At 38.3% G+C, this 26,178-nt stretch overlaps 1 protein-coding gene across 4 annotated transcripts in view; it reads left to right on the forward strand.

The window, feature by feature from the left end:
- IGSF11 (immunoglobulin superfamily member 11) overlaps positions 1 to 26,178 on the forward strand; it is a 200,510-nt gene that overhangs the window by 153,136 nt on the left and 21,196 nt on the right. For all 4 annotated transcript variants that reach the window (XM_027586072.2, XM_027586071.2, XM_027586070.1 and 1 more), the window contains 2 exons: positions 22,524 to 22,687; positions 24,081 to 24,288. In XM_027586072.2, coding sequence (XP_027441873.1) covers positions 22,524 to 22,687; positions 24,081 to 24,288 — 372 coding nt within the window. The remainder of the gene's footprint in view (positions 1 to 22,523; positions 22,688 to 24,080; positions 24,289 to 26,178) is intronic.

Genomic DNA, 26,178 nt, shown 5'->3' on the forward strand with positions numbered 1-26,178 from the left:
ACAGAGCCTGACGTGGGGCTTGATCTCACAACTCCGAGATCATGACCTGAGCCGAAACCAAGAGTTGGATGCTCAATTGACAACCACCCAAGATATCATTCTTTTTTTATGGCCAAATAATATTCCATTGCGTGCACTCATTCGCATGCATGTGCGTGCACACACACACACACAAACATACCCCTTTTTCTTTATCCATTCATCCTTTGATGGACATTTGTTTCTGTATCTTGCTCTTACAAGTAATACTACTGTGAACATGGGAGTGCATGTTATCTTTTCAAAGTAGTGTTCTCTTTTTTTTTGCATAAACACACAGAAGTGAAATTGCTGGATCATTTCTAATTTTTTGAGGAACCTCCATACTATTTTCCACAGTGGCTGCACCAACTTACATTCCCACCAGCAGTGCACAAGTGTTTCCTTTGGTTCCCCCCCCACCCCATCTTGGCCAACACTTGTTATTTGTCTTTGTGATTGTAGCCATTCTAACAGATGTGAGATGATATCTCCTTGTGGTTTTGATTTGCATTTCCCAGTATCAGTGATGTTGAGCATCTTTTCGTGTACCTGTTGGTCTTCTGTATATCTTCTTTGGAAAAATGTCTATTCAGATCCTCTGCCCATTTTTTAAAAAAATTTTATTCGAGGTGCCTGGGTGGCTCAGTCTGTTAAGTGTCTGCCTTCAGGTCATGATCCTAGGGTCATTTTGATTGGGCTCCCTGCTCAGCGGGAAGCCTGCTTCTTCCTCTCCCACTCTCCCTGCTTGTGTTCCCCTCTCGCTGTGTCTCTGTCAAATAAATAAAATCTTAAAAAAAATTAAAAAAATTAAAATTTATTCATTTATTTTAGAGGGAGGGAGGGGCAGAGAGAGAAAGAACACAGGTCAGGGGAAGGGGCAGAGGGAGAGGGAAAGAGAGCCTTGAGCAGACTGCACACTGAGTGTGGAGCCCGATGTGGGGCTCCATCCTACAACCCTGAGACCATGACCTGAGCTGAAACCAAGAGTCAGATGCTTAACTGACTGCACCACCCTGGTCCCCCTGCCCATTTTTAAATTGGATTGTTTGTGTTTTTGCTATTGAGTGGTATGAGTTCGTTATGTATTTTGGATGTTAGCCCCTTATCAGATACATGATTTACAAATATTTTCTCCCATTCAGGAGGTTGTCCTTTCATTTTGTTTATCCTATTTCCATATGTCAAATTTTTTATTTTTCATGTTGTATACACTGAAAAATGTATACATTGGAGAATGGTTTAAACTAGTTAAAAGTTAAACTAGTCATGACAAATTCACAAGATCAAGAAAATTTTAAAAAATAGTGTTTAGTTTTGGAAGGAGGCAGTGTTATTGGTGAATGAGAATAAAATATTTCAGTAGAACCATTTTTTTAAAAAAAGAATTTAATTGGTTTCAGAATATAACATCCTTCCTGATGGTTTCAGATGGCTTTATTTATTCATAAATAACTCTACTTGTTGATTTAGCCTCTCTTATCACATGAATGCTTCATTAAACAACTGGCGCTTGCTCATTATAGCCGAGAGAAGCTGTGTTCAGCCAGGTGGTGAAGTTGAGAGTACATGGCTGTATTTAACAGTAGAGGCCATTTATTTGGCCTTTTGCCATCTGGAAACTCTAGTTAGTATTTCCCAGTATAAATCTTCAATTTGCTAACCAGACTGATATTGGCATTCAGCTATAGTGTCATGATGTCAGAAAGGCCTACCAAAATATAAAGTACTCTGTAATTTCTTTAGAAAACAAAGCAAAACTGAAGCCAGGGAAGAAAGGTACATTCTTCCTACCCTAGCCGTTGTCCAGGTTAAAAACCTAGATATTCAGAAGTTCTTCAGAAAACTAAACAACAAAGAATTTTGATTTTTTTCCCCCTGAAAATGGCTAGTCACTGGCAAGTTGAAATTTGGCCAGAGAGTTACCCCTGTGATAAATGGCAATCCTGAAACACTGAAAACATAGCCCATGGAATGTCAGTTTTCTCTCCCCATGCCCTGCCCTGTCTCTGGACAGGGATTTCTGAAATTTGAAAGTGCAGAGATTTATTTTTTATTTTTTATTTTTTTAAAAGATTTTATTTATTTATTTGAGAGAGAGAGAATGAGAGATAGAGAGCACGAGAGGGAAGAGGGTCAGAGGGAGAAGCAGACTCCCTGCTGAGCAGGGAGCCCGATGTGGGCCTCGATCCTGGAACTCCAGGATCATAACCTGAGCCGAAGGCAGTCGCTTAACCGACTGAGCCACCCAGGCGCCTGAGATTTTTTTTTTTTAAGTCCTTCATATAATCTTTAGGGCATTAGATTTATTTTAAAATTATGCTTATAATTCCTAGGACCCACAGAGGTTTATGAGGTTTGTCCATTCATCTACTTTCTTTAGGTCCAGTTGAATACAAATCTGAAGCTCTTCTTACCATTGTGGCAGGAAATTTACTATCAGTTGTTACTGGGACCCCCCCCCCCTCCACAGCAAGGTCTCCTACAGACCCAAAACACGGGAGACCCCTCTGGTCTTCCATGCAGTAGCTACTACATTCCTCACGTTTGAACCACCAGGGTCCTTTGAAGTCTTGCCCTGCAGCCTCTGTGCTCACAGCAGAAGGAGCCTTGGAAGGACAGGGCCTGATGTCCAGAGCAGCCATCCTCTTGGAAGCACTGCTCTTTCCCTTGGTCCTCTTCTCCAGGACCTTGGCCAGCTTCCATGCCCTTCCCAGGAGCCCTCTCTCTCCTCTCGCAAGTGTGGAGGGGGGCCCTCCCAGCTCCTCTCCCCCAGCATGGTTTCCTCGCCGAGTGCAGGCTTTCACTAGAGACAGGAAGCCTGTTGTCTTGAGTAGTTTCAGCTTTCCACCTTGCAGAAGCCTGTGAGGGCAGGAACAAGAGAGGGTTTGACCAAGACAGGCTCCGAAGGGGAAGGGGAGGAGAACGAAAGAAACAGCCTTTAATGTTTTCACTTACCATTTGTCCTGTTACTGTCCGGCCATCCTATTTTGAATAGTATTTCTATATTTGGAGAAATTCTTAGGTCATATGTCCACTTCCCACTGTTAGAAGTGTGAACTCAAATTTCCAGCCTCTTTCGTAGCTTGGACTTTGACTCTCCAGTCAGATGCACAGAGGTGAGACCATGATTTGGAAGAGGACAGTGTGAGAAACGGGCTCTGGACTGAGCCCCCTGGATAGCTGCAGAAGAGCATGGCTTTGGGGGTGATGGTGTTGCTGGGCTGAGTGCCAGATAGAGAGCTGGCCTCATTAGTCATTGCGGTAGGGTCCTCGCACTTAGGGTTTGGTGACAGGGACAGTTGCAGCAATTTTCTCATCAGGCCCATTCTACAGCATAGTTTTGGATATTTTCCTAGAAGTTTATCCTTGAGCTTGTTTCCTTAGGCATTTCAATGATGCTGAGAGCTTCCCAACATCCTTTTTTTTTAATTAAAGAAAAGATCAGATTGAGGTACAATTTATATACAATACCTCGCCCCCCTTTTAGATGTATAGTTTGTTGAGTTTTGACCAATGTTTACAGTCTTCTAATCACCACCACAGTTGTGATGTAGAAGATTTCTGTCACCCCCAAAGACTCCACTCATGCCATGCGCGGTCCTTCTCCCTGCCCACCCCCCTCTCCGCCTCCGCTCTCGCTCCCACCCCCGCCAACCACGGATGGGGTTTGCTGCTGCTGCAGTTTTATCTTTTCCATAATATAGAGTTTTTTAAAAATGGATACATACTGTCTATAGTCTTTTGTTTCTGGGTTCTTTCACTTCGCATACTGCCTTTGATATTTATCTGTGTCGCATGTGTCAGTAGTTTGTCCCTTTTTGTTGAGTAATTTCCCAAAGTTGTTTTATTCATCTGTAAGTTGATGGACATTTGGGTTTCCAGTTTTTTGGCTAGTGTGAATAAAGATGCTATGAAAATTTGCATATAGGTGTTTTTGTGGTTTTATATCTCTTGATGAATACCTAGCATTGCAATTGTTGGTTAGTATGGTTAAGTGCTTACTTAACCTAGAAACTGTGAAAATATCCCCAAAGATCTGCACCACTTCACAGTCCCTCTAGAAAGCTGTAGAAGCTTGAGTTACTCTGCATTCTTGTCCACACTTGGTATTGTCAGTCATTTTAATTTAACTCCTTGTAGTGATACCTCAGTGTGGTTTTAATTTCTCTGTTGACTAATGAAGTTCTGCATCTTTTCATGTTCTTATTACTCATTTGTATGTTTTCTATGGTGCCTTTAAAAAATTGGTTTCTTGGGGTGCCTGGGTAGCTCATTCGGTTAAGCATCCCACTCTTGATTCCGGCTCAGGTCACAATCTCAGGTTCATGAGATCGAGCCCCATGTCAGGCTCTGTGCTGGGTGTGGAGGCTGCTTGGGGTTCTCTCTCTCTCTCCCTCTCCCTCCACCCCTCACCATTCACAAGCATGCTCCCCTTCTTTCTCTCCCTCTCTCTCCCTCACTCTCTCTCCCCCTCTCAAAAAAAATTAGGTTCTTATTGAATTGTAGGAGCTGTTTCTGTATTATTACAAGTCCTTGATGTGTGTGTGTGCGTTTTAAAGTTTGTTTATTTATTTGAGAGAAAGCGCACACAGAGGGAGAGGGAGAAGCAGACTCCCCACTGAGCAGGGACCCTGATGCTGGACTCCATCTCAGGACCCCCAGAGCATGACCTGAGCCGAGGGCAGACACTTAACCGACTGAGCCACCCAGGTGCCCCCCCCCAATGTGTTTTGAAATTAATTTCTACCAAAATATGGCTGGTATTTTTATTTTTTTAACAGTATCTTTTGAAAACAAGAAATTACTAATTTTGAATGTCTAATTTATTATTTTTAAAAATAACTCATGCATTTTGTATCCTAAGAAGTATTTTCCTGATTCAGAGTCATAGAGACTTTCTCCTGTGCTTCCTTCTAGAAATTTTATAGTTTTTACTCTTATACTTAACTGTTTGATCCATTTCAGGTTAACTTTTATATAAAGGTATAAGGTAAAGGTAAATTAATATCTTTGTATTTGTAGGTCCAGTATTCTAGCTCTGTATTTTGAAAACAGTATCCTTTCCCACTGAACATCTGTGACATCTTTGTTGGAAATGGCCATATATGTGTAGATCTATTTCTGGACTAAGTTTGTTCTTGTGCCAATATCACACTATCTTGGCTACCTTGCATTATAGAACATTTTAAAATTTGATATGACAAGTCCTCAAACTTTTTTTTCCTTTTCATAATTTTGCTATTTTTAAAAAAGATTTATTTATTTATTGTAGAGAGTGAGTGTGGGGTTGAGGCAGAGGGAAAGAATCCTCAAGCCTACTCCCCACTGAAGTGTGGGACTCCATCTCATGACCCTGAGATCATGACCTAAGCTAAAATCAAGAGTCAGATGCTTAACCTACTGAGCCACCCAGGTGCCCTTCAAAATTTTGTTATTTTAATCTTTGCTTTTACACATATATTTTATAAGCATTTTGACTATCTCTACAAAATAGTTCACTGGAATTTTGGTTAGAATTGTACTAAATCAGTATATGACTTTGGGGAGACTTGATATCTAACAGTATTTAAGTCTTTTGATTAATGGCTGTGTTTTATCTCTTCATTTATCTAGGTCCTTTAATTTCTCTCAGAAAAGTTTTGTAATTTTCATTATATAGATCTTACAGATATTTCATTAAAGTTATCCTTAAATGTTTTGTCTTTTGATGCTACTATAAGTGGTATTATTTAAAATTTTTAATTTTCAAAATTTATTTGCTATTGTATAAAAATATTTTTGTATATTTTTTGTATATTGACCTTGACTTCTGCAACCTTGCTATTAATTTGTTGCTTTTTTGTAGATTTATTAGAATTTTTAATGTAGATGGTTGTGTTATCTGCAGATAAATACAATTTTACTTTTTTTCTTTCCAATTTATGTGCCTTTCCCCTTTATTCTTGCCTTAACTGGAATGGCCAGGACCTCCATTGTTGAATAGACCTGGTGAGAGCAGGCATTCTTACTTTGTTTCTGATCGTAAGAAAGCAACTTTAGCCATTTAGTAAAAGTTGTCTTTTTATCATTAATATGATGTTAGCTGTTTTTTGTTTTGTTTTGTTTTGTTTTGTAGATGCTTGTTACCAGTGTGTGGAAGTTCCTTCTCTTGTTTGAAGAGAGTTTTTAAAATGAATATTTTATAATGAATACTCATTTTTTAAAAAAACATTTATTTGAGAGAGAGTGTGTGTGTGTGCATGGGGGGGGGCAGAGGGAGAAAGAGAAGCAGACTCCCCACTGAGCATGGAGCTCGATATGGGGCAGGATCCCAGGACCCTGGGATCATGACCTGAACCAAAGGCAGATGCTTAACTGACTGAGCCACCCAGGTGCCCCTAGATACTGATTTTTGTCAATTTTTCTGTGCCTATTGAAAAAAATTATATATATTTTTTTCTTTTTTAGTATGTTGACACGTAAGTTATATTGATTTCAAATAATGAGTGAGCCTTGCATTCCTGGGATAAACATTACTTTTGTCATGATTAATTCTTTCTGTATATTGCTGGATTCAATTTGCTAATATTTTAAGGACTTTTATGTCTGTGTTTAGAGGGGATGTTAGTCTGTAATTTTCTTTGCATGTATTGTCTTTGTTGGATTTTGGTATTGGGGTAATGTTAGCTAGCCTCATAAATTGAGGGTTTTTTAATCTGGAAGAATTTATATATAGAATTGGCATTATTTTTTCATTAAATGTTTGGCGGAGTTCACTGATGAAGCTGTTTGGGCCTGGTGTTATCTTGGTGGGGAGGATTTTGAACTACAAATGAAATTAATTTTCTTTAATGGTCCAAGGGCTCTTCAGGCCATCTATATCTGTTAGAGTGAGCTTTGGCATTTTGTGTCTTTCAGGGCATTTGCTCATTTCATCTGTGTTACCAAATATGTTAGCATAAAGTTATTTATAATATCCCTTCATTATTCTTTCACTGTCTTTAGTATCTGTAGTTATGTCCCTTCTTTGATATTTGTATCTTTTCTTTTTCATTCTTGAGCAGTTTGGTTAGAGATTTATCAATTTTATTGACCTTCTAAGAGAAGCAGCTTTTGATTTCATTGATTTACTCTTATTATTTTCACTGAATTCTACTCTTAATACTTTTTCTTCTTTTGATTTGCTTTTGATTTAATTTGTTCTACTTTCTTTTTTAAAAAGATTTTATTTATTTGTCAGAGAGAGAGAGAGAGAGAGAGAGAGCGTGAGCATGCGGGGGGGGGGGGCGCAGAGGGAGAAGCAGACTCCCCACTGAGCAAGGAGCCTGATGAAGACTTGATCCCAGGAACCTGGGATCATGACCTGATCCAAAGGCAGATGCTTAACCAACTGAACCACCCAGGCATCCCTTGTTCTACTTTCTTAAGGTGTATGTTTGGATTGTTGATTATAAGCCTTCTTTTTATATGAGCATTTAGATGCTATTTTTTCTCTAAGTAGTGCTTGCTTCTCATAAATTTTGATATGTTGCATGTTCGTTTTCATGTAATTCAAAATATTTTCTGATTTTCCTTGTAATTTCACCTTTGAAGTGAGGTATTTAGAAGTGGATTTTCATGAATATTTGATGCTTTTCTAGGTTTCTTTCTGTCATTGAATTTCTAATTTAATTCACATTCTTTGTATGATTTTAATTCTTTTAATTCGTTAAGGTTTATTTTGTAACTCAGAATATTGTCTATCTTGGTGAATGTTTCTTGTAGTTAGAAAATAATGTGTATTCCATGATGTTGAGTAGAGTGTCCTAAAAAATCTCAGTTATGTTAAATTATTTATTGGTAGTGTTGTTTAGGTCTTCTGTATTTTACTGATTTTTTTTACTGACTTTTATCTATTCTATGAATTTGTTCTGTGTCATTGTTAATGACAGAAGAGTGTTCCAGTCTCCAACTATGATTGGTATTTTTCTTTTTCTCCTTTCAATTCTATCAGTTTTTACTTTATGTACTCTGAGACCCTGTTGTTAGGTACATACACAAGACCATTATGTCCTTGATGAATTGACCCCTTTATCATTATTTAATGTCCTTCTTTATTCCTACTTTAGTGACCTAGCTCTTCTCTTCACATGCTGCTGCTTTTTCAAACTCCCCACCAAGAAGGAAGGTCCTGTTGGATTTGCCAGGCACCATTGTATTTGGTAGTATCTTTTGACAAGGATCTCATGATAATTATCTCTCAAACAACTGTCCAGGCTGTAGGTGACAGTTTTGGTCAGGTGCCCATTCCTGGTGCAATCACTTGTAGCCAGGATGTGAATGAGATCCTGTGTCACAAACCATGGTAACCCATGGTAAGGAATTATCTCATTCTGCTTTCCCTGAAGGGAATTGTGGCCTTGGTGTTGTCGTAATATCATGTCCCATCATAACATTGCAAAACCTGGTTCTGCTTTTGTGTCTTGCTTCTTTAAACACTTAATTATAATCACATTACTCACTTAGTTTTACAAAAGGGTTTGCAAACACAGATGCCCACAGGAGTCAGGCAGGTATCCTAACTGAGTAAAGTGGGCCATATTGTAGAGTAATAGGGGTTTGGGGATTGTGGGGATTCTGGCAATATGGAGAGCTCATGCTTTGTCTAACAGGGGCAGCACTAATTATCATGTGAAATGCAGGCCCAATGTTACTAATGTTTACAGTTTTTCAAGAGAAGTGGTAATCTATTAAGAGTTTTGTGTTATTTAATTGTAAGTAATTCAAAGTATTGAAAAACTTTGAGTGAGTCATATAATATTGGCCAAACAAAATGTGTATGTAAATGATCTGTCGCCTTGCCAGGCTGTGGTCACCCCTGTAAGAGAATTCTTAAATACCTATTCCCGAAGCCATATATGAAATCAGGAGAGGTCAGTAATAATGGGAGACTTGCTGTAGAGGATTCTGATCAAGTTCACCTCAAGTGTTAGGAGCTGTTGTTGAGTTAAATCACTCACATAATAGATATGGCATGGCATGACGGGGCCAACTAGGCAGATGTATATACTTTTTGATTATTTGCAAAGTGACAAAGGGGAGTGATAATGTAGACCATGAGCATTGGTTCAGTACAGGGCTTTGGGCTCCCTCTGTCTCATCTTGGGGTCTGCTCTGAGGAAATAATTTCAATACCTAGGTCTCCTGGTATGCTGTTTGCCCTTGGTATGGTCCCTAAGGAATGTTTGTGGTTGAAAAGGAGAAGTTAATGAGAAGGCACTGTAATAATACCTGAAGGGGAACCATAAAACCATGAAAATACAAGACTGCAATACCATGAGTCATAGACTATGTAGGAGTATTCCCTGCTTTAACCAGAGGATAAGGTTATATAATTTTACAGTAGCTTTCCTTTGTATATCAACAATAAAGTATATCATTTGATATGGCATCAAATGAAGTAGAGATTTGGCAGTGATCCTACAAATTGATTAATATGGATGACCAGTGTATAATAAATAAAGCCATCTAAATTGATCAAATTAACCAGATATTTACTCTTCATTTAGTTTAGTACTGTGTTGATGGCCAAAATATAATTTAATGTCAACTAACACAAACATTATTTTTTAGTTCAGTTGGCAGTTTTAAAAAATCATATAATAACAATTATAATAGTAGATTATTTCATCTAATTGGAATTTGCTTACAGTATGAAGAGAAAGTGATTTGTTTTAAAAATCACTGCAATATTAAAGATCTGTGCTATTCCATAGTTTCCTTTAGAAAACAAGGAGTGTAGAATTTTTATTTTTTGACATTTATTTTAGTCTCCTGGAACTACAGAACTGAATTTGCATGGATTAAATGAATTTTATATTACATTTTTATATGTTAGAAATAGCACTTATGAAATCACAGGGGAATCATATAAGCCAATTAGGATTTTGTGACTGCTGATATTAATATTTTGGGTGACAGGGCAACATAGTCCTCCCAAAATACCATCACATCCTTCTGATCCTTTGCTGACTGTATTCTCAGAGGGAAGTAGCCTGGCTGTTGGGCTGATCCTCAAACAGGAGTACATGCTCCATAGATATCAGTGTTTTGAAATCCCAGTTGGACTGCTTGTGCCAGTCCTCCTCCTGAACTTCAGCTGTTCTGGCTCTGATGGATTTGCAAGGGATGTTTCATGTTCCCTGAGTCTGCAGGTCACTGTAAAATGTCCTTTGTTCTCTTGGCTACAGTGTGGATGATCCCTCTTAGGACTTTTGAGGATTCTTTGCTGCCAGTTTCTTTTCCTCTAACGGGTAATTCTTGGTCTGAGAAAAGTGTGAATTTCTTTTGGCTTTAAAGCTTGGGAAACAGGGGCCTAAAGAAAGAGTATAGACAACTGTTATTTATGATTTCGGCTCCTCAGAGGAAACAGGGCCATGTGCTTTATGTCTTTCTTATTTAATTGCTTAGAATCATTCAGAATTCATGAGTTGACTTAATTTTTTTTCTTGGGTGAAAGTACTAAGAAAAGATTCAAGCTTGAAAAATGTTGCCAAACCAGCTCTTAAATTATGCATTTCTCATGTAAATATTGCAAATTGTAAGGTATTTTAAATGAATTTTTAATCTAATATTTAGCATTAAAGTTTAAATTCCTGCCTAGAATTTCAAACATGGAAATACACTCTAAAAGGAAATGGGGGTTTTTAGTTGATTCTTTAATAAGATAGAAAAAATCAGTCATTTAAAATGTGAAAAATACCCATTTCTCTCCTTCTTACTCTTTCTAAGAAATTTTCAGTTGTACTCAGTTTAGTCAGTATGTTAAATAGGAATTCTGAGACACAATCCCAAAGCAGCTTTATCTTCCAGATTTCTTTACATTTATTCAAGATCCAGTTCTCCTTTTTCGACGTGAAAACGTAAGCAGGTTACACAACTCTTCTGTTCACTCTGAGTTTAGAAATAAAGCAAAATCAGAAAAATCTCAATTAATAGATGGAAATATATGTGTAGTTTCCAGAATACCAGTGATTCACCCTCTGGGAATTCAGAGGTCTACCCCCACCTTCCTTCTAGTGAGATCTCATCAGCCAGCCCTCTTAGGACAATCGAAGGTGGCCCTGCACCAGCTCTTTTTGTTTTCACATCTGATCCATTGGGAACTCTCAGATGTCCTTGGCCCTGACATATTCCAGGAATATAGGCCTTGTTGTTGGGTGGGAAAGGGCTGGGACTTGTAGCTCACCAAGCTCTGTGAGGTGAAGGAAGGAAGCCTCCTCAAGGAGGCTCCTCAGAGACTCTCTGCAGATGTTCACTCTTGACCTCTTTATTGGCCGTGTAGTTCTGAAAGTTAGGTAGCCGGTTTTCAGCCATTTTCTTTACGTGAGTCCTTTAGGATAGTGTATTGTACAATTTGCTTTGGTATCTGCTATCCTAATAGATGGGTTTTGGATGACTTTCTTTTAAAATTCTGTTCCATAGAGAATCCTGGTAGCTAAAGAACGTAACAGCCTTTTTATGTTAGATGTTTCTATCTAAAAGAGATTGTCCTAAGAGGGCTGGCTGATGAGATCTCACTAGAAGGAAGGTGGGGGTAGACCTCTGAATTCCCAGAGGGTGGATCACTGGTATTCTGGAAACTACACATATATTTCCATCTATTAATTGAGATTTTTCTGATTTTGCTTTATTTCTAAAGCAAATCTAAAAGAGACTGAGAGTAGAAGAGATATATTTGTAAGTAAATTGAGCTTCTATTGCTCAGTATCAGTTTTATTGGTAAGGAAGTAACCCTTCACTCTAATCTTAATAGAAGTGATAACATTGTCATTTATTTTCTGAGATATGATCTGTGGAGGAGTTTGACATAGTACAAAACATTCTGTATTGAAAGTCAGAAGACACAGGTCCTAACCTTAAGACCTTTGGCAAAACTAGACAGTCTCGTCTAGGTCTAGATACTATACTGTATATAGTCTTTTATGTGGAAACTGAAGGAATTGCATTAGATCAATTCAGTAAGATGTATTTATTGAGTTCTTTATTAAATTCTTAAAATAATAGAGTTCTTGGAGGAAGCAAGGTGGTAGAGGGAGGAGTAGGGGACCCTGTTTCAACCGGTCCCCTGAATTTAGCTGGATATCTATCAAGTCATTTTGAACTCAACCCATGAAATCAGCCTGAGATGTGTGAATATATATTTGGATCTCTACAAGCAAAAAAGCTACTGCTTTTTGCAAGGTAGGATGTGCAGAGTCATGAATCTGCAGGGAGATATTGGAAGATAAACAGAAGGGGGAGGGAGCCTCCATAAGCTGGCTCCTGGAAAGTGATATAACACCAGAGCGCAAAATTGGAACTCTTAGAAATCTGCTCTAGTGAGAGACATCCCTCTCTGAAGGGGGCTCGGGAAATGAAAAGGCAGAATTCTAGGTAGGGCATTGTGGACTCTGGATAGGAGGAACCACAGAGCAAAAGGGGGTTCCTGAACTGGTAGAGTGCCTGAGTTGTGGAGCCAGGAAGCAGGTTATGGTCAGTGAGCCCAGGAAGGGACTCTGAGCTCCAATCACCATATATGCCATTGCCTTTCTCTTGAGCAGCCTGAAAAAATCTGGAACTTTGGCCTGTGACCAGGAAAACCTCACCAGAGCTTCTGGTAGTGGCCAGAATGGACTTTAGAGCGGCACCCAGACATGATCCAGGAGCTTTGGGGATGTGCGTGAGCTGGCAGCTGCTCGCGGTTTTAGAATCATTAAGGGCGGTGGCACTCCGGGACCCCTGGGACGATCTCTGAGAGAGCTGCTGTGGGCACGCACTGTGGGAGACTGTGGTTTTCGGTGGTGCATACAGAAGTGGAGACTGTTTGTCCTGGAGGGTTTGTTGAAGAGGCCAGACTGCGAATTTTCTGCTCTGGGCCAGAGGTTTGGCTGCGGCCATTTTTGCTCTGATCCTCTGAAGAGGCGTGGAAAGCCCCCAGGGAACAAAAGCCACATAGAGGACCCGTTTCCACAGAGCCCATCCCCCTGACAGGGGGCAGGGCAACTCTGCACAGGCAGGGTTACCTGAGAAACAGCACGGCAGGCCCCTCCCCCAGAAGACAGGCTGGAAGAACAGGTGGACGACAATCCTATGGATCCCATAAGCCTGTAAAATCCCAATGCCAGGGGAAAATTGTATATTGAGTTCCAGGTGTGGCCTCATGACTTGTTTATTTTTCAGATGAAAATTCTCCTTTTTTTCTTTTTCTTACACTTTTTCTGTTTTTTTTTCTTTTTACCTTCTCCTCATTTCAACTAGATGTTTATTATATCAACTTATATCTCATAGTCGCTTTTCAACTTCTATTTTTTCACACATATTTTTTATAGATATATGCTTTAATTTAGTCCTTTTTTTCACTCTATTCAATTTTATCTTTATATAAATACATGTTTTACTTTCCTTATAATTTTGGGATGTACTGTCTTCTAGCACACAGACCAAAATACACCCAGGAACAACTGAAACACCCTGCTTTGTCCACACTGAGAGAGATTACAGCACCCTTGTCCCTCTCCCCCTTTAAAAATTTTTAAAAAATTTTTAAATTTTATTCTTGTGTTTCATTTTGGCTTTGTTTGGTTTTGGTGGCTTCTGACCACTCCAGATTTTGCTAGGGTGCATCTTGCTTGGGTATTGGTTGATATTTTGGACTCTGCGCATTCACTCAACCATCCCTTGACAGAATGACTAGGAGGAGGAACTCTCAACAAAGAAAAGGAACAGAGAAAATGTCATCTGCCACAGAACTAATAGATACGGACATGAGAAGATGTCAGAGATAGAATTCAGGATAGCAATCATAAAGCTGGGCTTGAAAAAAAGCATTTAGTGACAATATAGAATCTCTAAGAGCAGAAATGAGATCTAATCCAGCCAAATTAAAAAATGCTATGAATGAGATGCAGTCTAAACTGAATACTCTAACAGCCAGGGTAAATGAGGCAGAAGAGAGAATTAGTGTTCTAGAAGATAAGCTGATGGAAAGGAAGGGAGTTGAGGAAAACAGAGATAGGCTGTTAGCACATGAGAAAAGGATTGGAGAGATTAATGATGCCATGAAACGTTCCAGTGTCAGAATTATTGGGATCCCCAAGGTGGTGGAGAGAGAGAGAGAGAGAGAGAGAGAGGACTAGAAGGTATATTTCAGCAATTCATAGCTGAGAACTTCCCTAATCTGGGGAAGGAAACAAGCATTTGAGTCCAAGAAGCAGAGAGGACCCCTCCCAAAATCAATAAAATAGATCAACACCCCAACATATAATAGTGAAGCTTGCAAATTTTACAGCCAAAGAAACTATCCTGAGAATAGCCAGGAGAGGAGGTTGCTTACATGTAGATGGAGGAACATCAGAATAGACCTGTCCACAGAAACCTGGCAAGCCAGAAAGGGCTGGCAAGACATATTCAGGGTACTAAATGAAAAGAACATGCAGCCAAGAATACTCTCTCTAGCAAGGCTGTCATTCAGAATGGATGGAGAGATAAAGAGCTTTCAGGACAGGCAGAAACTGAAAGAATGTGTGACCACCAAACCAGCCCTGCAAGAAATACTAAGGGGGATTTAGTAAGTGAAGAGAGGCCCCCAAAATCACATAGACCAGAAAGAAACAGAGAAAATCTGTAGAAACAGGGGCTTTACAGGCAATACAATGCCACTAAATTCATAACTTTCAGTAGTTACCCTGAATGTAAATGGGCTGAATGCTCCCATGAGAGGACACAGGGTTTCAGATTGTATAAAAAAGTAGGACCCTCCATATGCTGTCTAAAAGAGACTAATTTTGAACCTAAAGACACCTCCAGATTGAAAGTGAGGGGATGGAGAACCATTTACCATGCTAATGGACCTCAAAAGAAAGCCGGGGTAGCAATCCTCATGGCAGACAAATTAGATTTTAAACCAAAGACTGTAGTAAGAGATGTAGAGGGACACTATATCATACTTAAAGGGTCTATCAAGAAGATCTAACAGTTGAAAATATCTATGCCCCCAACATGGGAGCAGCCAATTATATAAACCAATTAATAACCAAAATAAAGAAATATATCAATAATAATACATTAATAGTAGGAGACCTCAACACTCCACTCACAACAATGAACAGATCATCTAAGGAGAAGATCAACAAAGAAACAAGAGCTCTGAAGCACACATTGGACCAGATGGAATTCGTAGATATATACAGAACATTCCACCCTAAAACAACAAAATACTTATTTTTCTTGAGTACCCATGGACCGTTCTCCAGAATAGACCACATACTGGGTCACAAATCAGGTCTCAACTGATACCAAAAGATTGAGATTATTCCCTGCATGTTTTCAGACCACAGTGCTTTGAAACTGGAACTCAATCACAAGAAGAAATTTGGAAGGAACTCAAACACTTGGAAGTTAAAGAGCATCCTGCTAAAGAATGATTGGGTCAATCAGGAAATTAAAGAAGAACTTAAACAATTCATTGAAACTAATGATAATGAAAATACATTGGACCAAAACCTAAGGGATACTGCAAAGGTGGTCCTAAGAGGGAAATACATAGTCATCCAAGCCTCTCTCAAAAACTTAGAAAAATCACAAATGTACAACCTAACCTTACACCTAAAGGAGAAAGAACAGCAAATAAAGCCTAACCCAAGCAAGAGAAGATAAATAATAAACTTTAGAGCAGAAATCGATGAAATAAAAACCAGAAAAACAGAATAGATCAACAAAACTAGAAGCTGGTTCTTTGAAAGAATTAAGATCAATAAACCTCTCTCCAGACTTATCCAAAAGAAAAGGGAAAGGACCCAAATAAATCAAATCATAAACGAAAGGGGAGAGATTATGACTAACACCAAGGAAATAGAAACAATTATTAAAAATTATTACTAACAACTATATGCCAACACATTAAGCAACCTGGAAGAAATGGACACATTCTTGGAAACTTGTAAACTACCAAGACTGAAATAGGAAGAAATAGACAACCTGAACAGACCAATAACCGGTAAGGAAATTGAAGCAGTAATCAAAAACCTCCCAAAAAACAAGAGTCCAGGGCCAGATGGCTTCCCAGGGAAATTCTACCAAACATTTAAAGAAGAAATAATATCTATTCTACTGAAGCTGTTCCAAAAAATAGAAATGGAAGGAAAACTTCCAAACTCGTTCTATGAGGCCAGCATTATCTTGATCCCAGAACCAAACAAAGACCCCATCAAAAAGGAGAATAACAGACCAATATCCCTGATGAACATGGATGCCAAAATACTCAACAAGATCTTAGCCAATAGGATCCAACAGTACATTAAAAGGATTATTCACCATGACCAGGTGGGATTTATTCTTGGGATGTAAGGGTGGTTCAACATTTGGAAATCAATCAACGTGATAGAGCACATTAATAAAAGAAAAGACAAGAACCATATGATCCTCTTAATTGATGCAGAAAAAGCATTTGACAAAATACAGCATCCTTTCCTGATTAAAATTCTTCAAAGTATAGGGATAGAGGGAACATACCTCAATATCATAAAAGCCATCTATGAAAAACCCACAGCAAATATCACTCTCAATGGGGAAAAACTGAGAGCTTTTCCCTTAAGGTCAGGAACATGTCAGGGATGCCCAGTCACCATTATTGTTCAACATAGTACTAGAAGTCCTCGCTTCAGCAATCATACTATAAAAAGAAATAAAAGGCATTCAGATTGGCAAAGAAGAAGTCAAACTCTCTCTTTTCACAGATGACATGATACTTTATGTGGAAAAACCAAAAGACTCCACCCCCAAATTACTAGAACTCATACAGCAATTCAGCAATGTGGCAGGACACAAAATCAATGCACAGAAATCAATTGCATTTCTATACACTAAAAATGTAACTGAAGAAATAGAAATTAAGGAATCAATTCCATTTACAATAGCACCAAAAACCATAAGATACCTCGGAATAAACCTAACCAAAGAGGTAAAAGATCTATACTCTAGAAACTACAGAACACTTGTGAAAAAAATTGAGGAAGACACAAAGAGATGGAAAAACATTCCATGCTCATGGATTGGAAGAGTAAACATTGTGAAAATGTCTATGCTGCACAGAGCAATCTACACTCTCAGTGAAATTCTTATCAAAATACCATCAACTTTTTTCACAGAGCTGGAACAAACAATCCTAAAATTTGTATGGAACCAGAAAAGACCCTGAATCACCAGGGGAATGTTGAAAAAGAAAACCAAAGCTGGGGGCATCACAATGCCTGACTTCAAGCTAGATTACAAAGCTGTGATCATCAAAATAGCATGGTATTGGCACAAAAACAGACACATAGATCAATGGAACAGAATAGAGAGCCCAGAAATGGACCCTCAACTCTATGGTCAACTAATCTTTGACAAAGCAGGAAAGAATGTCCAATGGAAAAAAGACAGTCTCTTCAATAAAACAGAAGGGAAAATTGGACAGCCACATGCAGAAGAATGAAACTGGACCATTCTCTTACACTATATAGAAAGGTAAACTCAAAATGGATAAAAGACCTCAACGTGAGGCAGGAATCCATCAAAATCCTAGAGGAGATCATAGGCAGTAACCTCTTTGACCTCAGCCACAGCAACTTCTTTCAAGACACATCTCTAAAGGCAAGGTTAACAATAGCAAAAATGAACTTTTGGGAATTTGTCAAGATAAAAAGCTTTTGTACAGCAAAGGAAACAGTCAACAAAACAAAGAGGCAACCCACAGAATGGAAGAAGATATTTGCAAATGACATTACAGATAAAGGGCTGGTATCCAAGATCTATAAAGGACTTATCAAACTCAACACCCCAAAAACAAATAATCCAGTCAAGAAATGGGCAGAAGACATGAACAGACATTTCTCCAAAGAAGACATGCAAATGGCCAACAGACAACATGAAACAATGTTCAACATCACTAGCCATCAGGGAAATACAAATCAAAACCACAATGAGTTAGCACCTTACACCAGTTAGAATGACAAAAATTAACCAGGCAGGAAACAACAAATGTTGGTGAGGAGGTGGAGAAAGGGGAACCCTCTTACACAGTTGGTGGGAATGTAAGCTGGTACAGCTACTCTGGAAAACATTATGGAGTTTCCTCAAGATGTTAAAAATAGAGCTACCCTACAACCCAGCAATTGCACTACTAGGTATTTACCCCAAAGATACAGATGTAATGAAAAGAAGGGGCACATGCACCCTAATGTTCATAGCAGCAATGTCCGCAATAGCCAAACTGTGGGAGGAGCCTAGAAGTCCTTCAACAGATGAATGGATAAAGATATGGTTCATATATACAATGGAATATTACCCAGCCATCAGAAAGGATGAATACCTACCATTTGCATGGACATAGATGGAACTGGAGGGGATTACTGTAAGTGAAATAAGTCAAGCAGAGAAAAACAATTATCATCTGGTTTCACTCATGTGGGACATAAGGAGTAGTGTGGAGGACCACAGGGAAGGGAGGGAAAACTAAATGGGAAAAAATCAGAGAGGGAGACAAACCATGAGAGACTCTGGACTCCAGGAAACAAACTGAGAGTTACAGAAGGGAGGGGGTGGGGGGATGGAGTAACCGACTGATGAGTACTAAGGAGGGCACATGTGGTGATGAGCACTGGGTGTTACATGCCACTAATGATTTTTTGAACACTACATCTGAAACTAATGATGTTCTGTATGTTGGCTAACAATTATAAAAAAAAATAAAGGAGTTCTCAATGTACTTAGAGTATACTGGTGAAGATATGTTAAGTAATGAAATGAATATGAAAACTAAGGAAAGTGTGATTATAAGTTTGGACAGTGCTCAGATGGAAGGAACGTTGCCTTATGAGACCCTGACCTAGGCTGAGGGGTCAGGAAAGGCTCTTTTGTAAAAAGTAACACTTGAGCTGATTGGAAGGATGAGTAGGAGGTTACTAAGGAAAGGAATTGGGGTGTGGATGAAATGAGTGTGTGCACGTATGTGCATACTCATATGTTTATAAAGAGTGCTGAGTGTGGGGCTTGGCGTATGGTCAGCATTGCATGTAGCGTATGCCGGTAGCAGTACTTGCAGTGCTGGCATCATCAGCTGTTGGCATCTGACACTGCCCTTATCATGCCCTCTTGCTGATGTGATGGAACAGTTAGCCCTATGGTACAGATGAAGCCCCTGCATCAGAGATGAAGTGTTGTACTTGGAGCCACACAGCTGAGCTGATGAAGGTGCCAGGTTTCAAACTACATCTCTCCCCCTCGTCTCGAATATTTCTTCTATAGCCATCTCAGTACTTGAGATTTCAGAGTTCATCTTCTGTGAAACGTGAAGGAGATGAAGTCAAACTTTGATAGCTTCTTTCCACCCCAGGGCCTGCTCTCCGCTGCCCGACCAGCTCCCTCCCCCTCAGCTCCCACCTGGCCTAGGAGTTTACTCTTCCTTTATTTACTCCTGTTGCATTTTGGTAGTTTTCCCATCAACATCTTTCTTTTTTGTTCTCAGTTTACATTGGCCTTTTTTTTTTAAGTTTGTATGAAAGATTGTGTGAGTTCAGTGTGAAATGAGTGAATTGGGGGTGGAGGGTATACAGTATCCTGTCTGGTTTAAAGGGGACATATTCCCTTCACTTCTTGGAGTATTATTTGGAGAAGGTTGCCAGTTTGGCTTCTACTCTTATTCTTAAAAACATCTCCAGTGGCATTTGTTATAATCATTGTAACAGACTCACTCCCCTAACCCTCTTCTACCCTTTAAGATCACTCATTCCCAGGTTCATTGCCTGTTCCATGATAAACCTCCCCTGTTTGCCTCTAAATGCTTGAGGTTCCTTCAGGTTTTCGTTTTGAACCTTAGAGACTTTCCCTAATATTATTTTCCTTAGAGACTTTTCCTGATGTTATCAACTGCTTTGTATCCTATCACAGATGGCATATTTTATGAAACATTTTATCCTGTAAATTTAACTCCTGAGAAATCACCAGACTATATGTGAAGAACATGAGGTTCTATAGAAGGAAGGTGTTATGTAGATTTATTTTTTTAAACTAATTTTAATCATACTGGTATGCTATTGTGTTACTTTTTTTGGAGAATTAAGATAATATCACTTCAAAGTAAAACAGTTTGAGATATTGCCATGGGCATAATGTATTTTTCATGATGAGAATAGCTTCTCTGTTGGATCTCCCTGGCCTCTTTTAATCTCCTGTTAGTCCCATACTGTTCTGTAGTCCCAGGGGGACAGGCATTCTCTTTAGAAGAGATAACAGTTGATTTTCACTTCCCAGGATTTGGCTCTGGCAGATAACTATTTTCTTTTTTGAATTTTAACAGTGTTATTGAGGTATAATTTACATTTCACAAAATTCACACATTTAAAATTCATTTATTTTTTGGAAATTTATAGAGTTGTACAACCATCTAACAATCCAGTTTTGGAAGTTTTCCATCATCCTAGAAAGTTCCATGGAACGTATTTCCATCAATCCCTCATGCAACCACTGATTTGCTTCTTATCTTTTTAGATGTGCCTTTTCTGGGCATTTCACATAAATAGAATCATACAGTATATAGTCTTTCATGCCTGGCTTCTTACATTTAGCAAAATGGTTTTGAGAAGCTCATCCATGTTGTATCAGTAGCTTGTGGTTTTTTATTTCTGAGTGATGTTTCACTGTATGGGTATACCACATTTTGTTTTTGTCCACTAACCAGTTGATGGATATTTCTATTATTTCTGTTTGGGGGTGTGATATCAATAATGCTACCATGAACATTTGTGGTCTTTCTGTGATGTATATCTTCACTGTACTTGGGTAGATTCCTAGGGGTGAAATTGCTGGGTTGTTATGTTATATTCTCACCAGCGTTGAATGAGGAGTCTAGTTTTTCTCTACATCCTTATAAAAACTTGGTTTTGTCTTGATGACAGCCATTCCACTGCCGTGTAATGGTATCTTATTGTGGTTTTAATATGCAGTTTCCTAATAAGTAATAATGTTAAGCATCTTTCCATGTGCTTATTACTTTTTCTAAATGTTTATTCCAATATTTTACCCATTTTGATGTTGGGTTGTCTTTTCATTATTGAGTTGTAATAGTTCTCTATATGTTCTATATTTGAGTCCTTTATCAGATGTGTGAATTACAGATACTTTTTCCCAGCCTGTACCTTGGCTTTTTGTTTTCTTAATTAAATCTTTTGAAGCACAGAAGTTTTTAAAATTGTAATGAAATCCAGCTTTTTATTTTATTTTTATGCTTTATGGTCCTGGTGACTTATCTGAGACTTCTTTGACTAAACCAGAGTCACAAAGATTTTCTCCTATGTTTATTTCTAGAAGTTTTATAGCTTTAGCTGTTACATTGAGGTCTGTGATACATTTTGAGTTGATTTTTGTGTATGCTTGAGGTAAGGGTCTGAGTTATTTTGTTGCATATTACTATCGAGTTGTTCCAATACCATTTATTGAAAAGACATATTTTCCCCCATTTAATTGTCTTGTACCTTTGTTGAAAGGCATTTTGCTAAAAATATAAGGGTTTATTTCAGAACTCTCAATCCTGTGCCATTTATCTGGTGGTCTATCTTTATGCTAGTTCCACACTGTCTTTTTTTTAATATTTTATTTATTCATTTATTTGAGAGAGAGAATGAGATAGAGCATGAGAGGGGGGAGGGTCAGAGGGAGAAGCAGACTCCCTGCTCAGCAGGGAGCCCGATGCAGGACTCGATCCTGGGACTCCAGGATCATGACCTGAGCCGAAGGCAGTTGCTTAACCAACTGAGCCACCCAGGCGCCCTACACTGTCTTGACTATAGCTCTGTAGCAAGTTTTGAAATCAGTGTGAATTCTCCAAATTTGTTCCTATTTTTCAATATTATTTTGGCTATTCTAGTTCTTTGCCTTTTCATGTGTTTTAGAATTAGTAAATAGCTACAAAAAGACTGCTGGGATTTTGATTGGGATTGCTCTGACTTTATAGATCATTTTAGAGAGAATGGAATTTACCAGTCCATGAACATTACATATCTGTCCATTTTTGGTCTTATTTGATTCCTTTCATTAGCATTTTATAGTTTTTAGTATATAGATCTTACACATATTTTGTTAGATTTATATGTAAACATTTAATTTTAAGTGTGCTATTGTAATGATGCTCTTAAAAAATTAATTTCTTATCTCTCTTCACCATTGCAATTTTGCTCAAACCCTATCAGTCATCTTCTCCCATGTTGTATTTGAATCTGGCCAAATACCAGCTACTTACTTTCTTACAAAATAAAGTAAGTAGCTGTTAAAATTTTTCATTTGTGGTTTCTAAGAGATAAAGGGATGAACATTTTTTATTATTTTGAGTCAGTGATTGGTCAGTAGTTGTTCAGTAAGACTGTCATGTTAGTCTGCTTACATTCCTAATAACGTAACACACAAACCTTTTCTCAAGAGGTTTGGTCTGTTGGGAAAGGGTGAGCACATAACCTTTCTTCTTTCCTCTGCAGGTGTCGCAGCTTCCCTGGAAGTTTCCGAGAGCCCTGGGAGTATCCAGGTGGCCCGGGGCCAGACGGCAGTCCTGCCCTGTACCTTCACTACCAGCGCTGCCCTCATTAACCTCAATGTCATTTGGATGGTCATTCCTCTCTCCAACGCTAACCAGCCTGAGCAGGTACTTTTGTTCATTCCATGCTACCTCTCAAACGTTAATCTTTTCAGAAGAGGTGGGTAGAAAAGCATCCTGAGTACATATTTGATTTCTAGAATAAGGTAGCACTTTCAGTGAGCCTATGCTCATAGTTTTAAATCTTACTCCTGTGTTGTTAGTCAACTATCAGAAGAGATTATCCTCTTTTTAAGAGACTTTTTTTTCCTTTTTTTAACAGATGTCAAGGGACTCCTTCTGAGAATTTTATGTAGGAATCTGGAATTTTATCAAAAGGCATTGCTGATAGGAAATACCAAGACAGAAAAAGCAAAGTATACTTTGACAGGAAGGGACTGACACTGACACAGGTGGATGAGAGTATGTTTTAGAGACTGATAATGTTAAGGAAGTAACATTAGATAGCAGTACTTGATTTATTTGGCTAATTTCACAAGTGTTTTAAAATAAACACAGGCATGCTAGCCAGCCTCAAAGAGTCTCAGATAAATTAGGGTACATGAAAACAGAAGCTACTACCCAATTACAGGTAAAAGACCCATAATTTGTATTAACTATTGCAGAAAATGATGCTCAGAAAATTAATGAATAGTAATCATGATTATACCTTCATTCCCAAAGATAATTTATTACCGTTATGAAGCTTTACTGCTTCAGTAAGCTTATTACTGACTAAAAATATGTGATAAGCTAAATTTTCTGATATGAATTCAAATATGTATATTTAATAGGAGCTTTTTTTGTTTCTTCAAACCATGGAATTTATTATAATTAAACTGAGCCTTTGAGATTTTATTCAACCTTATCATTTTAGGAGGTAAAGAAAGACTTGGCTGTAACTCAAACATTTACAGATAGAGCTGAAATAGAACCAAGTTTTCATTCTCAGCCCACAAGGCTTTTTGTAACACCATCCTGAGTCCTGTCTCATGAATAGTTAACTTAGATAATAGAAATTGACGAAAGAAGAGTCATGGACCTACAACTCTTCTTCCCTTTTATGACATTCATTTATATTCAGGCTATGACTATGATCTATCGTTTTGTCACTCTATTAAGCATGAGAATGGAGTACTGATTTTTTAAACTTTTTATTTTGGAATTATTTGAATAAAAATATTTACGGGCTGATAGTAGGATTGCATTCAAGACATTTTCTATATTGTGATGACTTAGACAAGGGAACAGTGTTATTCCAACTTGGGATATGAGAATTTAGAATCCCAGAATATACCTATGCACTGGTGCTGTAGTAACAAGTGGGTGACAACTATAAGATGAGAAATTCAGTTTTCCAATGTTTGGTGCAGTCCACTATCTACCAGTTGGTTATTGTTATGTGCTATGTGTCTAGAAGGGGGTGTAGTGGCTTATTTATTTATTTTGCTTTCTTTTTCAGGTCATTCTGTATCAGGGTGGACAGATGTTTGATGGTGCCCCCCGGTTCCATGGTAGGGTAGGATTTACAGGCACCATGCCAGCCACCAATGTCTCTATCTTCATTAATAACACTCAACTATCAGATACAGGCACCTACCAATGTTTGGTCAATAACCTTCCAGATAGAGGGGGCAGAAACATTGGGGTCACCGGTCTCACAGTTTTAGGTGAGTGATGGGATGTTCCAGGCACCTTGGTTTTGCTTATGATACGACTTTTCTCTTGAGCGTATTTATTTCTGCCCATCCTTCTACACATTTGCTCTGATCATGTCCTTTTCCAGTCTCCTCTCCTGTCTGCCCTGTTTGGACTCTGCTTCTCTCTGCTTTTTACACATCATCTTCACATCCGTTTCTCCACTTCTGGTGGCTCTCTAAATCTTCTTAAATGATTTGTTCTGAAAGTGGAGAAAGGGTGTAAAATACCCTTTGTGATACCCAATATCACAAGTGGCCTGTCGCTTTTCTCCAGCGTTTACGGGTTAGGACTTATCGTTGAGAGTAAGTTAAATCAAGAATCATTTATTCTGAGTACGAAGTAGAAGTTTCAGCACATGTGAGAAGAAAATGATTATTGCACGTCTACATAACACTGAGTAGGCTCCCCACAGTTCTCGGCTTACACCTCATGTCCTGGTGTAATTTCAGTAAGACCTCCTTTTACTCTGAAAAGTCTAAGAATGGTAAGTTATTTGATCAATTTGGTCTTAGTACTGAGACCATACAGATTTAGGGCCTTTTTCAAGGTGGCATAGACAATGAACAATAAAGCTAAGATTAAAATGTAGATCTCTTGTCTCACTTCTCCCATTATACGGTATAGTTAGACTATCTCATACTAAATTAAGTCCATTCTAAACATTTTTTATTTCTCACTTCTGCCTCTGAAATAAAACACTGCCTCCTAAATGCATACTTGTGGTAGAGAAGGCTGCTGCTCTTGATTGTCCTCCATCCTATTCATGTCTCAGAATCTACTCCCTTATCCTTGGCAAATTTTGCCCTTCCGTTTCCCTCCCATTGTTGAGTTATTTGAGAATATCAGTACTGAGGCTTTTTGCCATTTTCCCTTTTTGGGTGACAAAATGCTATAGCCTTGGTGCCTTGTTTTCCTAGTCTTCAAACAAAATAAGAAAACTAAGGACCGGGTTGGGGATTTCTATCCTAGAAATACTGTAATATGGTTAAAATTGTAGAATTTTTAATTATATTATTTTTATATCATGTATGTTACATTATATTTTATATGTTGTATATTTATATAGAATGTTTAATACAGATTTTTATTAAATATGGAGATTTAAAAATGCTTGAGTACTGAATACAGAGTATTGATGGAATTTCAATGTTTTTCTGATGTTTATACCTCTAAGTTAGATAACTGTCTTCCCACAGTATCTAAGTTTATTTTTTCAATTTTTAAAGGAAGAAAAAAAGTGCCTTAATTTATCTTATAGTTACTGCTACCTTCAAAGAATTGTTTTGGGTTTCCTTGACAGCATCATAGTGGCAATGATGAAGGCAATAATTGAGGAGATTGGTTTACCCCATCACAGCAGTTATGATTCTCTGAGATTTTTTACTTTTCCTACCTTATACCCTTTCATTGTTCTCTCTGCCCCCACCCGCTTTCTTTCCTGGCGCCTATGTCTACTGCACTTACCTTTTATGCATTCATACATTCATTTTTGAAAGGTTGAACACATTTGTTGAAAAGTCATTAAGCAAGTAGTACATCATCACTTGGATTTAAACTTTACTTCTTATGTACCCCAGCATGAGACTCCAAGCTGTGGTCTTAGTTTATATTTTTATTCGCTTGCATTCTTCTTGCAAAGCACCACCTTCTTCCTTTACTGCTCTTTTTGGGTAATTTTTTATTTCATGTCCTTTGTGTCCTTATCTGCCTTAACATGTCCACTGAGTTACGACCAAGCAGTAGACATACGTGAACCTTACTCTAACTTCCCCCACTACAAAGCAGAATAATATAAATTAGGCCTGTCTGGGTTTTGTTTGTAAAGTAACAAAGAACCTTGTTCAGAGAGTAGCTCCCTG

This window comes from Zalophus californianus, chromosome 1 (assembly GCF_009762305.2).
Source record: "Zalophus californianus isolate mZalCal1 chromosome 1, mZalCal1.pri.v2, whole genome shotgun sequence".
Taxonomy (NCBI): Eukaryota; Metazoa; Chordata; class Mammalia; order Carnivora; family Otariidae; genus Zalophus; species Zalophus californianus.